Source organism: Dunckerocampus dactyliophorus, chromosome 7, assembly GCF_027744805.1.
Source record: "Dunckerocampus dactyliophorus isolate RoL2022-P2 chromosome 7, RoL_Ddac_1.1, whole genome shotgun sequence".
Taxonomy (NCBI): domain Eukaryota; kingdom Metazoa; phylum Chordata; class Actinopteri; order Syngnathiformes; family Syngnathidae; genus Dunckerocampus; species Dunckerocampus dactyliophorus.
This window is the reverse complement of record NC_072825.1, coordinates 27,442,409-27,465,094: the sequence shown is the minus strand read 5'-3', so window position 1 is coordinate 27,465,094 and position 22,686 is coordinate 27,442,409. Positions and strand designations below refer to the sequence as shown.

Sequence of the window (22,686 nt, the reverse complement as noted above, 5' to 3'; positions counted from 1 at the left end):
ATAAGTATTAAACAGTTAAACAGAAATGATTAAACAAGTAGCATTTAAGAACTGTATTTCCGGGTAACGTGACAGGGGGAGGTGTCATCAGCTCGCAACTTCCGACAGGTCATCGACGCGTCTTTTTCCGGTGAGACTCCAAACAAGCTCAGACATGCCTGTAAGTACCGTTACGTCCGCATAAGTGCGAATACGTCGTTTAAAAGTGTCCGAAGTGGAACATAATTTGATTTGGCGTAAAGATGTATTGTTTTTTTGCGTTGTCATCGAGTTGCCGCGCGCGACATGTGGGAGTAAATCGCAGAGAAAGGACGCAATATGGCGTAACACGTGGACAACAAAGCAGCCCACGTTGCATGAGAGACTTGTAACACAATCGAGTGATTTATTTAACGGATCGATATCGCGCCTCCTCATGATCCTAAACATAACGATAGGGACAACAGAGGCGAACATTCTTTTAAAGACCAATGACAATTGTGGATTGAAATTTAGGATCTACCAAACTACCTCAAGTTTACGCGTATTTTTACATTTACGGCCTCGTTGACATGTCGATACTGCTGATGTGTATAATTTACACCAGATATTTTGTGCATTTCGGCATACATTTTAACAATTGTATGTGCTTTATTTTTCAGCTTGCAAAGGATCTGTTGCATCCCAGCCCTGAGGAGGAGAAGAGGAGACACAAGAAGAAACGTCTCGTCCAGTGCCCAAATTCATATTTTATGGATGTCAAATGTCCAGGTTTGTTCAACCTTACAGATGATTGATACAGTGTATGTATTTTTAATCTTTAATTGAAGTTTAGTTTAATTTTTAATTCATATAGTGTATAAGTAGTGTTGATTGTAGGTTTACTGTCATTTTCATCTTGCCTTTATGTGTTGCCCTCTCATTTATCCCCGTCGTGATGAGGGTGTCAAACAAGGCGCACATTAATCTTGTGGCTGCCATCAAAAATGAGTTTGACGTGGCTCCTTTACAAGTGCCGCCACAAGCACACAAGCAAACCAACAGTGTAGTACCTTTTTTTTTTATGCCATGTTTGATTTTGTGTTGCAGGTTGCTACAAGATCACCACCGTGTTCAGTCACGCACAGACTGTGGTGTTGTGTGTCGGCTGCTCCACAGTCCTCTGCCAGCCTACGGGGGGAAAAGCTCGCCTTACAGAAGGTATGGGATGTTTTAAAGGAAAACCGCACTTTTTGGGGGTGGAATTTTGCCCATCATCCTCACATCCTTATGCAAGACTCGAACACACGTCTTTCTCTTTTCTGTGCTTTTGAAAGATATAAAAATCGGCTAAAGTGAGACAGGTAATTATTGCACGTAATGGCAGACATCTATGCTGCTTACAAAGCCTGTTATTAAAACACCTCCAACAAGGTTTTATGGTTTTACAGTGTATACATGCTGGTAACGGGCACATTCATAATAACTAGGGATGCTTCGGTCGATCGGCCACCGATCAGTATCGGCCGATTTCCATGAAAAATCACGTGATCGCATTTATATCGATATACTTAAGTATATCATATTTGTAGGCAATGTTATTCATGCTTGACATGTTTCATTTATTTATTTTTTGGCTTTTTTGCTCACTACTTTGGTTGTTACTCCATATGATTTTTCCTAAGATGGTTTTTGCCATGAATAATCTAAAATAAAAATTTGTCCTAGGTCAACCAGACTCCCAGGGCAAATTTCTTATCCTCTTGGGATTCCAAGAGGACAAACAAGTCCCATTGATTTCTGTTATGAGCCTCATTTTTCACAATATGCATGTTTTATATTGTGTAATTACAATTTGTTGAAAAATGGTGTTTATAATGGAAGTCAATGGGACTTCATAGGGTAGATTGAAACTCACCCTGCAAAAAAAACTGAACAAAACAGCATCAAAATCAATGTTATTACTAATCTTATGTTCAGTTAAGCCTGATCTTTGACTTAGAGCCCGCCTCCCTAACATTTATTATATAGGAAATAACTCATTTTGTATGTATTTTCCAAAGCAAAAACAGCACCATCATTGAATCAAATGGGCATTTAGAGGTTTCAAAGGAGAAAACTAATTACATGTTTGGTATTTTTCATTAGAACAAAAGTTGATTTGAGAGATTTGAGTAAAAAAGTATTCAAAAATGTTAATCTATTTTGTTTTTATAGCAGTTACTGGGACTTCCAAGGGACCGCTCAACACAATAAAATCCAAATTGGACAACCTTTCAAAGGAATGAAGTCTTTGCCTGAGTCTGAAGCTTTTCAATCTGCTACTTTGGTGTTTTGGCCAGCGTGACACAACCAATCCATACCGAATCCATCTGAGTCTTAAATCATTGCCTTTGTGTTGCCCTATCAGCGCCTTTGTCGTGAACAGGGTGTCAACTAAGGCAGACATTGATTCTTGCAGCTGTGATGGAAATTCATCATCAGCGATGCGTTTCCACACACTCTGCTGCGAGCACAAACAAGACACGACATTTATGAGGGCAAACAGAAAGGGGAGCGGAGGGAATAGGTCCAGGATTGTGGTGTGTAAGTTGTGAGCTAGATAAAAGCGCTCCGAAATGTGTGTGCACACTGTCGGACAGCCCACAGGTCAAGTGGTAGTAATCGAGCGACCTGCCCACTTTTTGTCCTCCTTATCCTGCCTGTCATGGCAAGTGGACCTTCTGCCCACCCCACGGGTGAGAGAGAGTGCATTGGAGCTGGGTAGATAGAATGAGGGCACACTCGCAAGAGGACAATCTGTGCTGTGCTTGGGCACATTTGACATTAAAGTCTGGTTTGTTTTGACTTGCGTGAGCACTGCTTACCACTTACCTGGCCCCAGCACGCTGGTGTGGGAGCAGACGTATGAACGCACACCATGAACGTGTGGTACTGCGTATGCACGTAGTGATTTGCTCCTCCTGCCAGTTAATAACCACAAGCTTGCATAATACACATTAAATATCAAGACTAGAAAAGGACCAGCAAAATGTGACGTCTTTGTCCATGTCTTCCCAGGATGTTCATTCCGGAGGAAACAACACTAACTTGGATATGAGCGACGGAGTTGGTAACGACGCCAACGGGGAAGGAGTGGGGAGCATGAAAGAATGTGATGCTAGTCTAGCCAAGCATTATGCAGATAAAGGGACCTTTCTGCCACACAAATCAATATATTCTCTTACGATAAACCCAGTAGGTTTGTTTCCTGCATGAGATGAATTAAATCAAGGTGTACTGATCTATCAGGGAAAGACACAAAAGCACAGCACATGTTCTTAATAATTAACAGATCTGAACCATTTCAAGGAATGGTGACACACTGTGGCTTAATTTGCTAATTACAATTCTATGCCTTGTGTATAAATCTGTATAAATCCTAATGTGCGTTCGCTTAATTGATATTTTTTGCTTGTGAATGTTTGCTTCTAATGAAAAGTTTTTATAAAGTTGCACAAAATCATTAGCTGTAATGTGTGAGAGGAATCCAATTTACTAAAAACAATTTATGCTGTTAATTGTTGCTATAATTACTTTTTGTGTATGTGTGTGCCATGTTTAATGACCAAATTTTACAAATAAATCCTGAATAAAGTTGTCCATTCAGTGTTCATAATACAGTGGTGCATCCAAAGTAGCCCTTCTGTGACGGTACAGGTAGATTGTAGAGTGAAGCCGGCACCCAGTGCACATTTGTAAGTATTGCTTGAATATTTTGCAGGTAAAATGTGTGTGTAATATTTAATTGTATTGCCCATCATATTGTGCTGAAAAGCTGGGATGCTTTCCAATGCTGCCTGTTCTTTGTTGACAAATGTGCATATTTAAACACATTTATTGTATTCTTGGCTTAAAGTATACATTATTAAGCATACAAGTGGCCAAGTATAAATACAAAGCATTCAGAAGATGCATTTAAAGATGTGAACTGTAGTATTCTACAGTGGTCACTAGGTGTCAGTAATGTTGCTGTAGTGAGCAGTGTATTGTAGTTCTGAGCTGCTGTTTAGCGAGTGTGTGCTATGGGGGGCAGACGTTCTGCAGGCTGGGTTAGCTAACTTTTAGGAAATAAGTCCGGAGACGAGAACTAAGTGTTGAACTGGTCATGTTGTATTTTATATGACGCAGTATCTGCGATTTCAAGAAAAAATCGTAAATTTTTGAGAAAAGTGGTAATATTACTTTTGCCAAATGTCACATAAGTGTCCCCTTTTCATAGTGCCTGTTAAAAATTAAAATAAATTAAAATAATTTCAGATTTCAAGAATAAAGTTGTAAATTTATGACAAATTCTTAAATTTACGAGAAAAACTCATTACGAGACTAAAGTGGTAAATTTAGGAGAAAAAACTAGTAACTTTGTTACAGGCATTGCCTGAGACAGCTATGAAAAGGAGGAATTTATGTGACCTTTGCCCTTGGGCATGTGGAGGTGGTGGGGTAACGAAGGCGGAAGTGAGAGGGGCTAGACATGCTTATCTGTGCTCAACTGCTCTGTTTTGCTGCCACGTTATAAATAAAAGCTTGCCTTGAAGCAAGAGGAAAGCTTCCTTCCTTTTTGAAGAGCTATGCTCTGTTTTCACTCTGACACGTATGCCGCTCAATATTACCACTTTATTCTCGGAAATTTACGACTTTACTCTCATAACGACATTAATCTCAAAATCTCCGATTTTTTTTTTCCAGTGTGGCCCTAATCCTCCGGCGTACTTTTGGGCGTTTGCCTGTAGAAAAACAGTCCCTGATGACTATTTCAGATAAAAAGGCTGACTAATTTACAGCCGTGCTGATGTGGTGTCATCCAGCCAGTATGACGTTACATTGGTGTGACAATAGCCACCGCAGGAAGCATGCGTGAGTCTCTTATGTTTTATGTATGTCTAATACGTCTTATTTTTCTGTTATGTCCACTATATTGTGTAATATGAGTGTAAAGGTGAATATAGGGGTGTTATTTCATGTTTAGAGGGCTCCAATAATACTAAAACGTTTTTAGAAGATTGTAAACAGGTATTCTATTCTATAACTATGAAAATATTCCATTTGTAAATAAGGAAGCCTACTTCGCAAAAATTCACTTATCACAATCGAGTCTGGAATCTACTAACCCATGATAAACGAGGGATTATTGTAGCTCCACCAGTGTAGTTATCTCCAACTGTCTTCGTCTGTGACCTGCAGTGATGTCCATGAATGGGGAGCTGGGCACGAGAGTGATGTGTCAGTCACAAACAAATCGGCTCCAAGAGTCGGCTCTTTGAAATGAGCGACAGGAGTCGGCTTGCGTCATTGGGAGCCGATTAATTTTACCCTGGCCTTTTTTTCTGTTAAAGGCTAACGTCATTAGTCAAGACGTGTGGCGGCGTCTCTGTGTCCACACTTAGCATGGGGAGGGGCATGCTTAAACACCCAGTGGTGCTCTTAGAGCCGATTCGTTCATGAGAAATTTGCATGAACAGATTTGACCTATTTTGACCTAATATGTCGATTGAGATGGATCTTTTTTTCTATTTTATAATATAACATTATATATTTTATATATATATATTGCAGCTGTTCATTGAGGTTTAAATACATCAATTTAAAAAATTAACATTTGATATCATGTATTTTTTATATGAGTAATTCATTTTATACAATACACATGATTTGGTAACCCTTAATAACCTAATAAAACAACAAAAAACTTTTTAGTGAGCTCGTCCAAAAGAAACAGATTTCTAAAAAGATCTGAAATTTCCAACACTGAGGCACTGACTTCATTGGAACCAGACTTACATGTACCTTACTTACTTACATGAGAGGATGAAACACGGAATGCATACATGTGAGTCACTTGATAATTTCTTGTGTCCGACTTAGTAGATTGATCATTAAAATTCAAACAAAATTTGAATTTGTTTAAACAAGATAAATGTGATAAAATGTTAATGCCTGTCTGAGAAAAGTGTATAAAGTGTATGGTGAGGGGTTTTACAGCCTTAAAACACATATAATAATTAGGGACGCTCGCTATTGGCTTTTTTGCCGAAAACCGATATGCCGATATTGTCCAACTAGATAATAGTAGATAATTAATGTATTACATTACATTTGTTTCTTGTGCCTTGATTTATGATATTTTTGGAAAGATTTAATTAATTTTTAGTTAAAGGGGTATTGTTTCAAATACATGAATTTGCTGATTATTATTTTGATTGATAGCTTTCATGTTCTTAATTTATATATTTTATTTTATACTTTATATATTTATATGTATTTTATTGCATTAAAACTACTATATATATATATACATATACACTGTATATATACTGTATATGTTTTTTCGGCCGTACTTTGTGCTCTATAGCTGGAGTAATATGAATTATCAATAACGTTATCTTAGCCATCTGAGAAGATCAAATACATTGTTTTTAGTGCCTAACTGTTTGCCAAGTATAGTAGTGCGTGTGTGAATGTATAAACGAAAGGCATTAACTTAAATTTCTTTGTAGAAAGCCGTTTTATGAAGTACATTTCCTTGTATTCACTTTCAGCGCTCTTAAAGCGCTTCCTGTTTCCCAGCGTGCTTTGCTGTGCTGTTTTTGAAAATAGCCGCTAAGTTACATGTTTAGAGCTCACATAGTTGTCAGTTATTCTGCATTATTCGTTGGTAGTGTCTTGTTTGTTGTTATCTACCGTGAGTAAGACTCGTGTGTGGAATGGTAATAATCGTCCATAGGTATGAATGTGAGTGCGCTTTATGTTGACGTGATCAATAATGCTTGATTAAAACGTGCATTGTTTCTCTCAGACAAAGCGCAAAAAAATAAAAAATAAATGTTAGTTCCATTCCCAGTGTCACAGTGCCCTCTACTGGTCAAGCTGCAAACTTACCTGCAAATGAAAGCCTCCATGTCCATCTCCCCTCGCCAAGAAGACAGTTCTGTCTCAAGGTATGTTGACGTATTTTGACTTGTACGTAACTTACAAATAACGTGTGTGAACGGGCGTCAATGATCGCATAACTTATTGCCCGCGGATGCGGGACGTATGAATCATACGTTGACATACGTCGAAAAGTTTTATGCAGGCACAAAATTTTTGGACGACTTAGACGTATGCCGGCGTGCTTCCGCGTGCTGTTAACGTATACAAAACTTACACATAACTTATTCGACGTACGCCAGCGTGTTGGCCAAATTGTCCCAACCTCGGATAAGCAGTCAAAGATGGATGGATGGAGGCTCACAACATACACTGACCATAGAAACAGATACATTATTCATTTTTTGGGGTTACAGCGAAGCAGGTTCATCCGATACACCTCAGGCCATAATGTGTCATTCTTTCTTTTTCAAGTCCTTTTGGCAGTGTTGGACAGTCTGATTTTCCCACTGAAAATGTCCCATTGGTTTTCTATTTTGTTATGTTTAGATTTGTCCACCAGATGGGGCTAGTTTCTCCCATTCAAAGCATGCAGGAAGATGTCTCACCTTTTACTGTTTTCTGCAAGGGTGCCTTGTGACTAAAATAGGCACTTTTATCATTTACTCACGAAAAGAAGATCAAAGAACATCAAAGCAGACAATAAATGCCATCTGCTTTTCTTTGACTTGTTGATCTAATTGCGTCCTAATGGATGCAACTGTCCAATCAGCTTCTAAGTGACTAATGAGGCGAAGACTCGACTGGAACAAAACATCTGGTGCTTGTAAAAGACAAGTAGCTTCAAATTAGTAGCTCATTGGAGATGATGCACTTAGCTCGGTGGTTGCTATCGCTAGCGGGACATACAGATACTTATCATCACCATCATCTCCATGGCAACGCTATCCGCACACACTATCCAGCTCCCCTACACATGCAGGGGGCCGTACCAGTGGAAGTAGAGGGAGCAGAGGTTTTTAATTGACCTATTTTTCAGACCACTTGAAATGACTTGAAGGGAAAAGATGATGGGTTATTTTTAATGATGCCGCTGGGGACTTGTGCGCCTCTTCCTGAGCTGACAGGACTCCTACTACTGACAGTACCTGGAAGTCCTCTGAGTAGTACACACAGGCACAATCCCACCTCTGCATCTGATGTTTTTGTGTCCTTCCACATATAAAGCCCTTTGTCATGTCTTATTATGTATGAAACAGGGCCTCTGAGTTTGTGCCCCCCCGGTCTTCTGGAGGAGGATACGGGGGCGAGCAGGAGACAGCCTAGAGCAGCCAGGGGTTTTCCATTTCAAGGACTGTCCTGATGCTAATATGTTGTTTTTTTGGCGTCCACGAGGCATCCGGACTTGATGCCCGAGCCACCTCAACTGGCTCCTCTCGATGTGAAGGAGCTCATAGGGTGAGTCCAGCCACCCTACGGAAAAAACTAATTTCAGCCACTTGTATCTGCGATTCCTTCGGTCACTACCCATAGATCGACTGGTAAATTGAGAGCTTTGTCTTCCAGCTCAGTTCTCTCTTCACCATGACCGGATTACTGCAGTCGCTGTGCTGATCCACCTGTCCACCTCGCGCTCCAACCTTCCCTCACACGTGAACGAGACCCCGAGATACTTAAACTCCTCCACCTGTGGCAAGACCTCACTCCCAAGCTGGAGGGTGCAATCCAAGTTTGCCAACTGAGAACCATGGCCTTTTGGAGGTGCTGAGTCTCATCCCAGAAGATTCACACTCAGCTACAAACCGATGCAGTAAATGCTGAAGGTCACAGCCTGATGAGGTCTCTCTCTGTTAAAAGGGTTAAAAGGGTTAAAAGCTACCTAGCAAAGAGGAAACAATTTGTAAAGCTAGGAGAATACACATCTGGGAGTTTATACACCACGTGTGGAGTACCCCAGGGGTCCATATTGGGACCAAAACTGTTTAATTTGTACATCAATGACATTTGTAAAGTAACATAGGACATAAAATTGGTCTTATTCGCAGATGATACCACCGCTTTCTGTTCTGGTGAAAGCACACAAGAACTCATTAAAAAGGTCAAGGATGAAAAGGTCATATTAAAATCATGGTTTGACAGGAACAGATTATCCTTGAACTTAAGTAAAACTAAAATAATGTTATTTGGAAATAGCAGAGGAGATACGTACGATCAAATACAAATAAACAGAGTGGATATTGAAAAAGTGGAAAAATATAAATTCCTTGGGGTTATAATAGATTAAAAAATGAGTTGGAAATCTGATATTAAATATATACAACAAAAGGTGGCGAGAAATATTTCTATATTGAATAAAGCAAAATATGTTCTTGATCAAAAATCACTCCACACTCTTTCCTGTTCCTTAGTATTACCATATCTAACGTATTGTGTGGAGATATGGGGTAATAATTATAAAAGCAATCTTCACTCACTCACTGTACTGCAAAAAAGATCTGTGAGGATAATTCATAATGCCAAGTATGGAGAACATACAAACCCTTTATTTTTAAAATCACAGATATTAAAATTTGCACATTTAGTACACTTTCAAACCGCTAGAATAATGCATAAAGTTAATAACAACTCGTTACCTAAAAACCTCATAAAGTATTTCTCAGTCAGAGAGGAGAAATTTGATCTTAGAGGAAAATTAAACTTAAAATATTTTTATGCGAGAACAACGCTGAAAAGCCACAGCATTTCTGTATGTGGAATTAAATTATGGAACGGATTGAACAATGAACTCAAACAATGTACAGAGATGAGCACATTCCAAATATTTATTTATTTATTTATTTATTCTTATTTGGGGGGGGGGTCTTACCGTTACCTATTATGTATTATCCTGACTATCACAGAAAACATGACATGGAATGCAGGAAGTCAATAATATGTACTGTACTAGATGTAGAATGGATGGGGGGTAGGATTAAATAAGCTTTGTTTCTTCCTACTCCTTTTGGACATGTGGAACTGTCAAAGAATGATTCATGAGATGTATTCCATTGGAACCTTCATGTTCAAATAAACTAAACCAAACCAAACCTAACCAACCTACCAAAAGAAAGATTAGACTCCCGTCTTTCATCAGAAAAAAAACGTTTGTTTCTCCCTTTTTCCGTTCTTTAGTAATCAGCAGTAGAACGTAGATAAGTTTCAGGAAAATATCAGTTCCTAACTAGAAAAGGGAGAAAACAAGCATTTTGTAAAAACTTTCACTTTGACGCACACAAATATGTTTAGCCTTTGTGACAGCTCAAACATCTAAACAACTATACCAACATTAAAATAACAATTTATTTGCAAATATAACACCATGAACTATTTACAATTTTCATGCTTGGCAGAGTGGTTAACATGTTGGCCACACAGTCAGGAGACTGGGAAGACCTGGGTTCAACCCTGCGCTCTCTGTGTGGAGTTTGCATGTTCTCCATGCGGGCGGGTACTCCCACGTTCCAAAAGGTTAGGTTAATTGCCGACTCTTAATTGTCCATAAGTATGAATGTGAGTGTGAATGGTTTGTTGTTTGTATGTGCCCTGCGATTGGCTGGCGACCAGTCCAAAGTCAGCTGGGATAGGCTCCAGCATAGGACATTTATTTGACATTTGGAACTGAACTATGCATGTGCACGCTTGTGCGCGTACGCGTGTGTGTGCATGTGCATGCGTTAAAATTTCCTTACAATACTCCTCCACGTTCTCCCACTTCCTCCTTCCTGTCATGTGTGTTTTTTCCATCTATGATCCCTGCCGAGCTCTTATCAAATGCACCTCTGCCACCTTGTGGCCGTTTGTATGGTTTAAAATTGCTCTGAAGTGAAATGCATTAGTGGAGAGTTGTATCACCTCTTTTTGCCTCTCGCGCAAAAAAACGTAAAAGACGTATAAATGCATTGTTGGGATCGGGTGTCCAGGATGATAAAAACTTAAAATACATCTTAGGCATTGAATTAGTTAATTTACTATCACGATGAAAAGTCTCATCACGTTTTAATCTCGCGACACCCCTAGTTTGTATAGACCAGGGTTGGGCAAACTTTTTGACTTGTGGGCCACACTGGGTGAAAAAAAATTGCGAGGGGGTGGGTTGCATACACAGTAATCCCTCAATTATTGCAGTTAATTGCTTCCAGACCTGACTGTGATAAGTAAATTTTTGTAGTTGGAGCCTAGAAAACCAACTTTGACTTTCTAAATATGTTTTTTAACAGAGCCCTCTAGACATGAAATAACACCCCTGCAGTCACCTTTACACTCCTATTACTTAATAATAAAAAAACCAAGCCATTTCAGACAAAAATAAGACTTGTGCTCGTGCATGTTGTGTTGTTCTGGGAGTTCCGAGTTGAGAGCTGAGTGGATTACGGCCGCCACAGTAGCCCGTGTTATTATTGGGATTATTATTACTAAGGTTATTATGTTGTTATTGTTGTGCCCATTTAAATATGGGTGTGTAAATGGTGGTTCTCAATTATTTTCCATCACGCCCCCCAGGAGAGAGAAATGTCCCCCCCGATTTGAAATAGTATCGAGAAACTGCTCATATCTCTTTATTTATCTGTACTGTACAGACTGAACTGGAAACTGAAACCAGCAAAATGCAACCAAAGTGGAGAGCACTGACGCATACAAGCATATCCAGTAGTCCAATTGCATGCTGAGTACAATAAATTCATACATGTTGGCAGGTCTGCACTAATACTGAAAGTCCTCCCTGCCTCTCACGCCCCCCCTGAAAGTTCACCCGCACCCGCACCCCCCACCCCCACCCCACTACTTCACAAACACTGGGCTAGTGGCCAGTCTTTTTCTGAGCTGGCATTAAACATTTATGGATTTTCTGCACTGCAGTGCGGATATGATGTGTGAGATTTTAATGCTCAGTAAGTGCTGTGGTGTAAGTGTTTAGAAAACGATCAGCCAGTTATTTGATGAGTGACTATACTAACATCCTAGCTTTCTCTGGAATTCCTAATGGGATGTCTGGATTGCTCCAGTGATTAAACAGTGACATCTCCTTATTGTACAGTATATCCCTAATGGGCTATAATGAAGAGAATCGCTGGAAAGCATCATTCTATCCTCTTCAAGCCCTTAAATGAGGGCTTCTGTTCCCTTGCACTCGTGAAATAAAGCATCGTGATTCTTCCTCCACTCCATACTTCCATATTAAGAGGCGACTACTACAGATTTAAAGACCCTACGCAGTACAGCGGAACCTGTTTAGGTGGACATCCCTCGGATTGGCCGTTTTTTATTGGACGCGGCACATTCTAAAAATATAATTTAACAACAAATAATAAAAAAAAAACTACAGGAAAAATTATAATAATAAGAAGAATAAAGTCCAAATATTATGAGAAAAAAAGCTGGAATATAGTGAGAAAAACCCACAGCTCTTAGTCTTGCAAATGAGGTGGAGCCAGGGCCGAGCCAGAACAATAGATGCTAACGACCCAGTATCAAAGTCGTTCATACCCAACTCAGGGAGCGACACTTCCCTTTTATCGGAGGTGCTAATAGCAGGAGAGGATTATACCACTACTCCACCCAGGCTTAGTGTAAGGAACCAATAGGAGGAGGGTGTGGCACACCAATTCCGCCCACTCTTACTGTATTTAAGTCCTAGGCTACCAGCACTTATTAGTTCGCTGACGAATCTCTTCGGATGAGCAGCGAAACGTCCGACACCTTCTTCACAGAAGTACAGACGTCTCAAGAAGCCTTTCCCTCGATAGTGAGAAAAAGTCGAGAATAACATACTGTTATGAGGAAAAATAATCTAATTTTAGTAGCATAATGTTGAAATATAAAAAAAGCCGTTATTTTTAAGTCCTAATATTCTGAAAAACAACATAGAATAAATAATATAATAAATAATAGAATTGAGTCATAATATTACAAGAAGAAAATTTACAATTATTATTTAAAAAGAAAGCGGAATTATTTGGAAAATTAAAAAAAAAAAGCTAAAATGGGAAAAAAAGAGCAAAAAGTGAAGTTGATACTGATAATACGCCTTTTCACCTGGATCACAACACCGACTTGCGTTTTTTTCATAAAATCCAGTGGTGGCTTATTAGCCATTAATTCGTTCCCGAAGGTTCAACTTAAACCGAAACAGACTCTAACCAAAGCAAATTTTCCCATAGAAAATAATGTAAATCTAATGAATCCTTTCCAGACACCCAAATATATTAACACAAACCACATTTTATAGACAATAATTATAGTTTTACATGCAGGAAATAATGCAAAAATAATGACAAATGAATGGACAACTGAACATTTAACATCACTTTTACCTAGTTTAGTTGGAACCCCCTCCACAAAACCATCAATTAACAAAATAACACAAAATAAACACATCATTCTGATGCAACCACAATTTGCAAAAATGTAAAATATATATCAAACTAAATATCAAAGTTATAGAACCAATAAATATGTATCTTGTATCTAATAGAGAAAATGTAAAAACACAAAAAACAAAAACCAGTGATGTCGGAGGTGCTATGTTTGACATAGAATGTGGTGAACATGCGAAGTTAAATGCTTTTTTGTTGTTGGAACCAGAAATGAGTGTTATGGATGTAAAATGAGACAGGCAGAAACACTGAGTGTCACCCTTGATGTGCCACCGGGTTAATAGACTGTCACGATTGGCTCGAGCAGTATTGTGGGCATCCCGTGATGCAGAGAGAGGAGATGCTCCGTGGTAACAAAAAAGGTGTTTATTACAAAGAATGTCCTCCACAGGAGTAAAAAAGACAAAGTACAAGAATAGCAAAAGGTAATGAGTCCAACACAAAATACCAGTCCCCGCCACAGAAAAAGGATTACAAAAAGCGCTGCTAGAAAAAGTGGTCGCAAACTAAAAGCGCTGCTGAAAACCGAGCAGGTAGGTAGCATTAGTGAGAGTACTAATGTGCCACTGCCAGGCAGGGAGAAAGCACAGGTATACTCACAGTACAGGTAAGGTTGACCAAAGAGTTAAACACACGATAAGGTAGGTATAGTAATACAGGAAGCAGGCGAGGAGCAGGGAACAATCTGGCAACGAGCTATAGCAAACAACCCGCTTAAGAAGGCCAGGGGCCCGACTGAGCTGCCGGTGTGCCACGGTGGCTCCGCCTCTGTGGGGAACAGCATGCACTGCAAGAGACGGCAGATAGGCGGCAGCAGAGCGACAACACAGAGTATGGCCCACAATGCAACTGTCAGGAGATTTTGTCTTTGGCACGTGAGCCAAGATGGCGGGGTAAACAAACCGGACGATATTTTGGACGCTAAACAAGCGGGTGAACGCAAGCCAAGGCAAAATTTTAACCAAAATTTTGGATGTTAACCGAATAATGCGCTAACCAGGGCGGACGTTAACCGAGCTACCACTGTATATATAACTTCTTAGCATACCTGCTTACAAAAGATCCAAGTGACTCTTGCCTCCTTTTATTTTTCACTATTGTTGCCCTTGCTGGAAAAAGTTTGGACACCCCAGACATAGACCGACTGTCGACATAAACGGGCCTGGCTTAGCAGGTTCCACTGTAATACAATCTACATCATGTGTTGAGTGGGACAGGGGAAGAAAACTTTAAAATATAACCAGTTAAAGCTAACTTCAGTCATGTTTCAAGGCAAAATGAATTGAGTCTGACCATGAGAGGGTAAACACAATCTTGGGTGAGCAGAAAATTCCATAAAATAGTCAACAATTTGAACCAAGAACAATACGAGCAGTGATGGAGATATGTAGGAAGAATAAAGCCTTCGGGGGAAGATGATGGTCCTGCTTTGATTGTGTTTACTCAAAGCTGCCATTGAGTGACAGCATGTGTGTGTGTGTGTGTGTTGTCTTCCGAATCATTATCCCTTGTTTCGTCTTGCTTTGACCTGCCCACCCTCGTCTTTGCACCCAGACAACCACACAACATGTGCACAGGCATCACCAACACACGTACACATTTGAACACGTGCACATTCTTGTACAGATCTGCATGTGTTGCTGACTGTGGTTGCCAAGGAAACAGGAAGCAGGACGTCAGAACTGCTATGAATGAAGTTCATGTTTATGGCACTACTTAGAACAGGGCGCTCCATTATCTCCTGTAGCTTGTTTTTATTTGCCCTCAGTATTTAGTAAAAACAAAATTCATTCGTTATTAATGAGATATACAGTTTTATTAGATATGACACATAATTGTGTTTATAAATGTGTTCAGATAGCTAATTTATGTACCTTCTGCCATCTAGTGGACGAGCATTTAATTGTTCTGCCTGCCAGTATGTGTCGCTGGCATATTTAGATGAAACAAGATACATTATTTCTAGTCAATAAATAATCATTTTTGCACCATCCATCCATCCATCCATCCATCCATCCATCCATCCATCCATCCATCCATCCATCCATCCATCCATCTTCTACCGCTTATCTGAGGTTGGATTGCAGGTACAGCAGCCTAAGCAGGGAAACCCAGACTTCCCTCTCCCCGGTTAGTTCGTCCAGCTCCTACTGGTGGATCCCGAGGCCTTCCCAGGCCATTTGAGAGACATAGTCTCTCCAACCTGTCCTGGGTCTTCCTCGAGGCCTACTACACGTCGCACGTGCCCTGAACACCACCCTGAGGAGGCGTTACGGGAGCCACCGCATCTGGCTCCTCTCAATGCGAAGGAACAACGGTTGTACTCCGAGTTTCTGCTGGATGGCAGTGCTTCTCACCTGACATTTTTGGATCAATTAAGTAAAATTATATCATTCCTCCCTCATTCTACCTAGCTGTCCAGGGCAGCCCCTTTGATATGTATAATTATTAACAAAACAACATTTACAGACAAATATTATTTTTTAACATTTTATTATTATCAACATCTTAGCTTTTTGTAGTTCCATTATGCCTTTTGGTCAATTTTTCCACTTTTTTGGGGGTTTATGTTATTTCTGCAATGAGCCACGATCCACAGATAGCCCCTGAGCCACATTTTGGACACTCTTGCGTGTTTCACCGGGAAGGTGAGGTGCTACCGGGTGATGGAGGAGTGTGTCCAAGCTCTACCTTCTTGGCCTTCTCACTGGTCAGGTGTTGGGTTGCACTGTGAAGGGGTTTATATGCAGCTTTCAGACCTGCGTTACATGGCGGTTCTTCAGCACAATCAGAAGTGCAGCCACACTTTGCTCGCTGACACTGGTGCTGGGAACACCAAGGTAGGTTGGATTGCAAGGTTTTTAGTGGGTGTAAAGCACTTAATGTGCCACTTCTATATTGCTGTATGATCACTCATAGTAGTGATTCCAAATGAGAAATATCGTTACATTTTAATCTTGCAAGATCATCTCTCTGTATTTTGATCATAATCTCTCCCAGCGACAGTGTGCCAAAGAAAAGGAAAGTGAAAATAAACATCAAAAGCTCAACGAGAGAAGACACACCCACCAATATTGGCTGTCATCTGTGGCGACCATCATTAAGGATAAAGATGACTGAATGCTCTTGAATGCTAGAGGGGCCATGGGTTCCGTATGCTGTTAAAGGAGATCTGGCAGGAGAAGAGGAGGTTCTCTTTCCAGACTAGCCTGGAACAACATTTTAAGGAGATTGAAAGGCCTGCCAGCGGTCAGCAGGTGAACAAAGTGAAGTATCCGCTGCAGGAGTGGAGCTCCCCCTCTGCTCCACCTTGCAATGCAGGTCTGAAAGCTGCATAAACCCCTGCACAATGCAACCCAACGCCTGACCACTGACAGAGCAAAGAAGACAGAGCATGGATACACTCCTTTATCACCTGGCAGCACCGTGCTTCCCTGGCAAAACATGCATGGGTATCCAAAGTGTGGCCCAGGGGCCATCTGTGTGTGAAAACTAAAAAAAAATGGAAATAAAAGAAACAAAAAGCCAGCAGAAGTTGAAAAGTAGAGCAAAAAGGCACAATGTAAATAGAACAAGCTAAGATGTTGATACTAATAACTGATAAAAACACAAAGATTTGTCTGTGAATTGGGGCTGTCAAAAATAGTGCTTTAACTGCGGTAACTCTTTTATTTAATTCATTATGTTAAAATGTTTAGCATTGTTAACCCATGTAGTTGTAGTTGTTAACCCATGGAGGTATGTTACAAGCCAGCATGTACTGTGCGACAGACAAATCTGACACTGTTTGTGTGCGCTCGGTTAGGAGAGTCTGTGGGACTACCCTGAAAATGCTTTGCACAGGGTATCAGGTGTATTTTAAGTTGTTTACATGTTTCTTAGGTAGATTACTTCTTCCTTTTCAATTTCATATCCAATTTAAATTGAGTCTTTAACCACATCGATTAGTCTGCTGAGAAAGTGAAGTCCAAGTTATACGCTTTGAAACTCATTCATCGGAGCTTCAGGACAAGATAGAAGGTATGTAGGATATAAAGTCACTTTAATATCTACTGTATATGCAGATGAAATTTCATTAAAATCCGATGGATGTGTTCATTTTGCACCGGAATTACGATGCACGTGTCACGTTTGCAATTTGTAGTGTGGCGTGGAAACAAATACAGCGTGCTGCTGCACTGTGAGTGCGAGACCTACATGAAAATTATGACACTTGTTTTTCTTCCCTGGACTTTTTGATTATCACAAAATGCAAAAGGCTACTCTTTTAAAACAAATTTCACAGCCTAAGCCATGATATATTTTGTAGTGCGGTTGTACTTGCCAAGGTCCGTGGGTTGATCACAGCTTTCGTCTTGACTCCATGTTAAATCAGCGGGAACCAAAGACACGTCACTGACAAGTCGCATTTTTTGGTAATATGAACGACCACATAAAAAATCAGATTTTAACAAAAAATTTGAATTGAGCATCGTACCCTGCAGTGTGAACGCAGTCAAGAAATGCTGCAAACGTTTGACAGACAGCACAAAAAAAACACGTCACAGTCGCCAATTCTACAACTTTACAGAGTCAAAGATGACATATTATATGAAATATTGCATTATTACGCTATATTAATATTACCTCCAACAAGGGGGATATGTTTTTGCCTGTGTTGATCTATTTTTCTGCTTGTGTTCCGAATAACTTCATACGTTCAGAATGGATTTGGATGAAATTTTCAGGAATTGTCGGAAATGGGATATGGAAGAAATGATTACATTTTGGGGGTGATCCGGATCACCGTCTGGATCCAGGAAGTTTTTAAAAAGATTCTTTAACATTGCCAAATAGGACCATTTTCGGCATTTGTGCATACAACTCCACAAAAAATGGTCAGAGCACTTGGAAAAAACCACAAGACAGTTTGTACAAAATATCAAAGGCTAATCCAGATAATGGAATAATTCCCGATACTACGATCCAGAATATGAAAAAATAGGGGACCTTTGGAATTTTCATCATAGTAAGACAACAGATAAAGCTATAAACATGCAACAAACCCAATATATTTAGCCAAGACAGTGTGGAATCTGGAGTGTGCCAATGGATTTGTTGTATCTTCCAAAGATATGGAGCCAGATCCATTGATATCATTAGAAATCCAACTGCTAATGGTATGTTTTCATGGTTAAAGAATCTAAATATGTAGACAAACTAATATTTATGGGGGGAACTATGGCACCGGTTGGAGGTCTGCTTTTCTGGTTTAATTGGGCTAAAAAATTGTAGGCAAAATCATTTAGCATCCATGTGTGAGACAATAAACATTTCAAAACGCACCTGCATTGTTTTGTGCTCGTCCAGTCATATGTTTTCATTGTACATTTCTTAAAATCTTAAAATCTCATCTTGTCTCGTTCTCGTGGACCCAACCTCGTGTGTCGTCTCATGCCGTGAGTCGGGCGTCTCGTGACACCCCAACTAGAAACGGAAGTCGAGGACCTGTGCTGACCTACACTGGATTGGTTTTAGCACGTCTTGAAAGCATAAGATGTAGGAAAGCGGCCTTTTTGTCCTTCAATTTCTGTGTATGCCCCCCCGACTTAGAAAGTTGACTGGCTGAACCAGATGGCTGCACAAATATGCGATAAAAAGGCAAAACGTGCTTTCTCTTCATGTCCAAGGGATTGAGAAAGGGAACAAGATAACCTTTGCTGTATGATAATGTGAGTCCTGCACGAGCCTCTATCAAAGGTTAAACTTGTGGCTCGCTTCACACCCCATTTGCATATCTTGCATTGCAGACCATAACAGTATTGTCATGGTTCTTTGTTGTCCTCACAGAATTCATCGTGGGTTTGTCCTGAAGAACACAAAGAGGAGACAGATGAAGTTTTCAAGTGAGTACACTGCCGACAATGTTGCGTTTTTACCACACAATCAAGACAGCCTGCTGATGAATAAACAAGCTGATCCTCATCCTCATCCGAGCATCGCCTCAGGCTGCCTCGCGTTCACACCTCTGCTAGCCTTTTTTTCTTTGCACAATGGATTGATATGGTAGCTTCCTGGCAAATGCGATGGTGTGAAATGGTGTTTGCCCCCTTCCTGATTTCTTATTTTTTTGCACATTTGTCACACTTAAATGTTTCAGACCATCAAACTCATTTAAATATTAGACAATGACAATGTCATTGTCAGTGACAACACAAAATGCAGTTTTTAAATTAAACTTTTTATTATTAAGGGCATAAAAAAAATCCAAACCTACATGACCCTGTGTGAAAAAGTGATTGCCCCCTGTTAAAACATAACAGATTAATTGAGATCTATCAGTCTGGAAAAGGTTATAAAGCCATTTCTAAAAGTTTGGGACTCCACGAACCACAGTGAGAGCCATTATATTACCACTAAGAGGTCAAAAAGACCCCACAACAACATCCAAAGAACTGCAGGCCTCTCTTGCCTCAGTTTTCATGACTCCACCATAAGAAAGACAGAACAAAAAGAACATTAAGGCTCAATTTTGCCAGAAAACGTCTTGATGATCCCCAAGACCTTTGGGAAAATACTCTGTGGTCTGACGAGACAAAAGTTAAACTTTTTTAAAGGTGTGTGTCCCATTACATCTGGCGTAAAAGTGACATATTTCAGAAAAAGACCATCATACCAACAGTAAAATATGGTGGTGGTAGTGTGATGGTCTGTTGCTGTTTTGCTGCTTCAGGACCTGGAAGACTTGCTGTGATAAATAGAACCATGAATTCTGCTGTCTACCAAAAAACCCTGAAGGAGAATGTCCGACCATCTGTTGGTGACCTCAAGCTGAAACCAACTTGGGTTCTGCAGCAGGACAATGATCCAAAACACACCAGCAAGTCCACCTCTGAATGGCTGAAGAAAAACCAAATGAAGACTTTGGAGTGGCCTAGTCAAAGTCCTGACCTGAATCCTATTGAGATGCTGTGGCATGACCTTAAAAAGGCGCTTCATGCTGGAAAACCCTCCAATGTGGCTGAATGACAACAATTCTGCAAAGATGAATGGGCCAAAATTCCTCCACAGCGCTGTAAGAGACTCATTGCAAGTTATCACAAACGCTTGATTGCAGTTGTTGCTGCTAAGGGTGGCCCAACCACTTATTAGGTTTAGGGGGCAATCACTTTTTCACACAGGGACATGTAGGTTTGGATTTTTTTCTCCTTTAATAATAAAAAGTTTCATTTAAAAACTGCATTTTGTGTTCAGTTGTGTTGTTATTGACTAATATTAAAATGTGTTTGATCAGCTGAAACATTTAAGGGCGACAAACATCCAGAAAATAAGCAAACACTTCTTCACACCGCGGTACATACAAGTCATTGTCCTCCATCGCAGCAATGAAGTCACACGGCAAGACAAGAAAGCGAGTGTGAGGCCGTGAGCTAATTGGATGGTGTTTAACAGCGTTGAGCGTAATACAGACAAGGTGCCAAGACAAGACATTTCACAAATTCTAATGGGATTATTAGATTGCGGGGCACGCAGAGGAGTGAAATATTCAGTCATTACATGATGACTTTTCACCAAAATGGGCATATTTCATCATCAGCTTGTTTGCTTTTCAAGGCCGCCAGCCTCTTAATGCATCATATGAAGGCGCAATAGGAATCAATATAGGAAAATATTCTCATAGTGTGACTAAAATACATTGGTGATATGAGAATAAAACTGTATTTTATGAGAAACAGGTGTAAAACCCCCCTTTATTCTGCTAAAGATGTGATATTACATTATGAACAACGAGGTTGTCATTTTTTTAGTTATGTATTCTATAATTTTTAATTAAAAAAAAGAATAAAGTCATACACTCACGAGAATAAATCCATAATTTTACGAGAATAAATAGAATATCATAAAACTCACAATGTTCAGAGAATTACTACCATGATGTTGCGAGAATACGGTTTTTTTTTATTTAACAGAATATTATGAAAATAAATCCTAATACTGTAATTGTGCGAGGAATAGTAGAAAAGTAAAAAGAGTACGTAGTTGTAATTAGTAATTACACTTCAAACAGTCTCACAGGAATAAAGCTGTCATATTATGAGAAAAAAAATCTAAAATTAAGAACTAAACCTATAATATTGCAAAAAAATAATAATAATTTACAGCATTAAAGCTGTAATATTATGAGAAAAAATAGAAAATTAAGAAAATAAACTAATGTTGTGAGGAAAAATTTTAAAACCCCAAGAAAAATTCTGTAATTTTGTTCAAGTGGATAAGTCATATTATGAAAAAAAGTTATTAATATTATGTAGAATAAGGTTTTAATTTAAGGAGAAAAGTTGCAATTTTATTATTTTTGATAATAATTTTTACAATTTTTAGAAGGAAAAAAAGTCATACAATCACAAAAATAAACTCATAATTTTATGAGAATTCATAATGTTCCGAAAATAACAATTTTGATGTTATGAGAATATTTTTAATGTCACAGGAATAAAGCTGTAATATTATGAGGAAGTCAAATTGTAATATTCAGAAAATAAACTCCTAAAATGGTGAGGAAAAATTTAATTTTTTGAGAAGAGATGTAAAACACCAAGAAAAATGCTGTTCTTGTTCACTTAAAAATGTGATATTATAAAAAAAAAATGTAATATTATTACAAAGAATTTTGTTGTGTAATAATTTATACAATAACTTTGATAATAAAGGCATGCATTCACAAGTATAAAATCATACATTTACAAGAATTAACAGAATAAAGTTCATAATGTTCAGAGAATAGCTATTGTGATATTATGAGAATACCGATTTTTTATTTGACTTGAATAAACCCAGAATACATTCCTCATCAAAATCTTAAACTTCCCTTGCCATCCATCCCCAAATGTTCTCTATGGGATTTAAATGAGGGGAACATGCAGGATGGTCCAAAAGAGTGATGTTATTCTCCCTGAAGAAGTCTTTGGTCAAGCGAGCATTGTGAACTGCAGCGTTGTCCTGTTGAAAAACCAGCTGTTACCACACAGACGAGGGCCCTCAGTCATGAGGGATGCCCGCTGCAACATCTGCATCCGTTTGACGACCCTGCACCACCTGAAGCTCCAGTGTTCCACTGAATAAAAAAGCACCCCAGACCATGATGGACCCCCCTCCACTGTGTCGGGTAGAAAACATCTCAGGTGGGATCTCCTTGTCATGCCAGTAACGTTGGAAGCCATCTGGACCGTCAAGGTTCCATTTTTTCTCATCAGAGAATAAAACTTTTTTCCACCTTTCAATGTCCCATGTTTGATGCTCCCTGGCAAAGTCTAAACAGGCAGTTTGGTGGCGTTGAAGGACACGAGGTCTTTGAATCCATTTTTTGTTTTTTACACCCTTTTCCCGCAGATGCCGTGTGATGGTTATTGCGCTGCAGTCGGCACCA

The 22,686-nt window shown here is 39.5% G+C and overlaps 1 protein-coding gene across 1 annotated transcript; it reads left to right on the top strand.

Moving 5' to 3' along the window:
- The first annotated feature begins 112 nt into the window (after nucleotides 1-112).
- Nucleotides 113-4,689, top strand: rps27.2 (ribosomal protein S27, isoform 2). Its single transcript, XM_054782142.1, has 4 exons — nucleotides 113-160; nucleotides 642-750; nucleotides 1,069-1,179; nucleotides 3,019-4,689. The coding sequence occupies exons 1-4, from the start codon at nucleotides 155-157 to the stop codon at nucleotides 3,045-3,047; spliced, it is 255 nt and encodes an 84-aa protein (XP_054638117.1). The 5' UTR covers nucleotides 113-154; the 3' UTR covers nucleotides 3,048-4,689.
- Nucleotides 4,690-22,686: the final 17,997 nt, after the last annotated feature.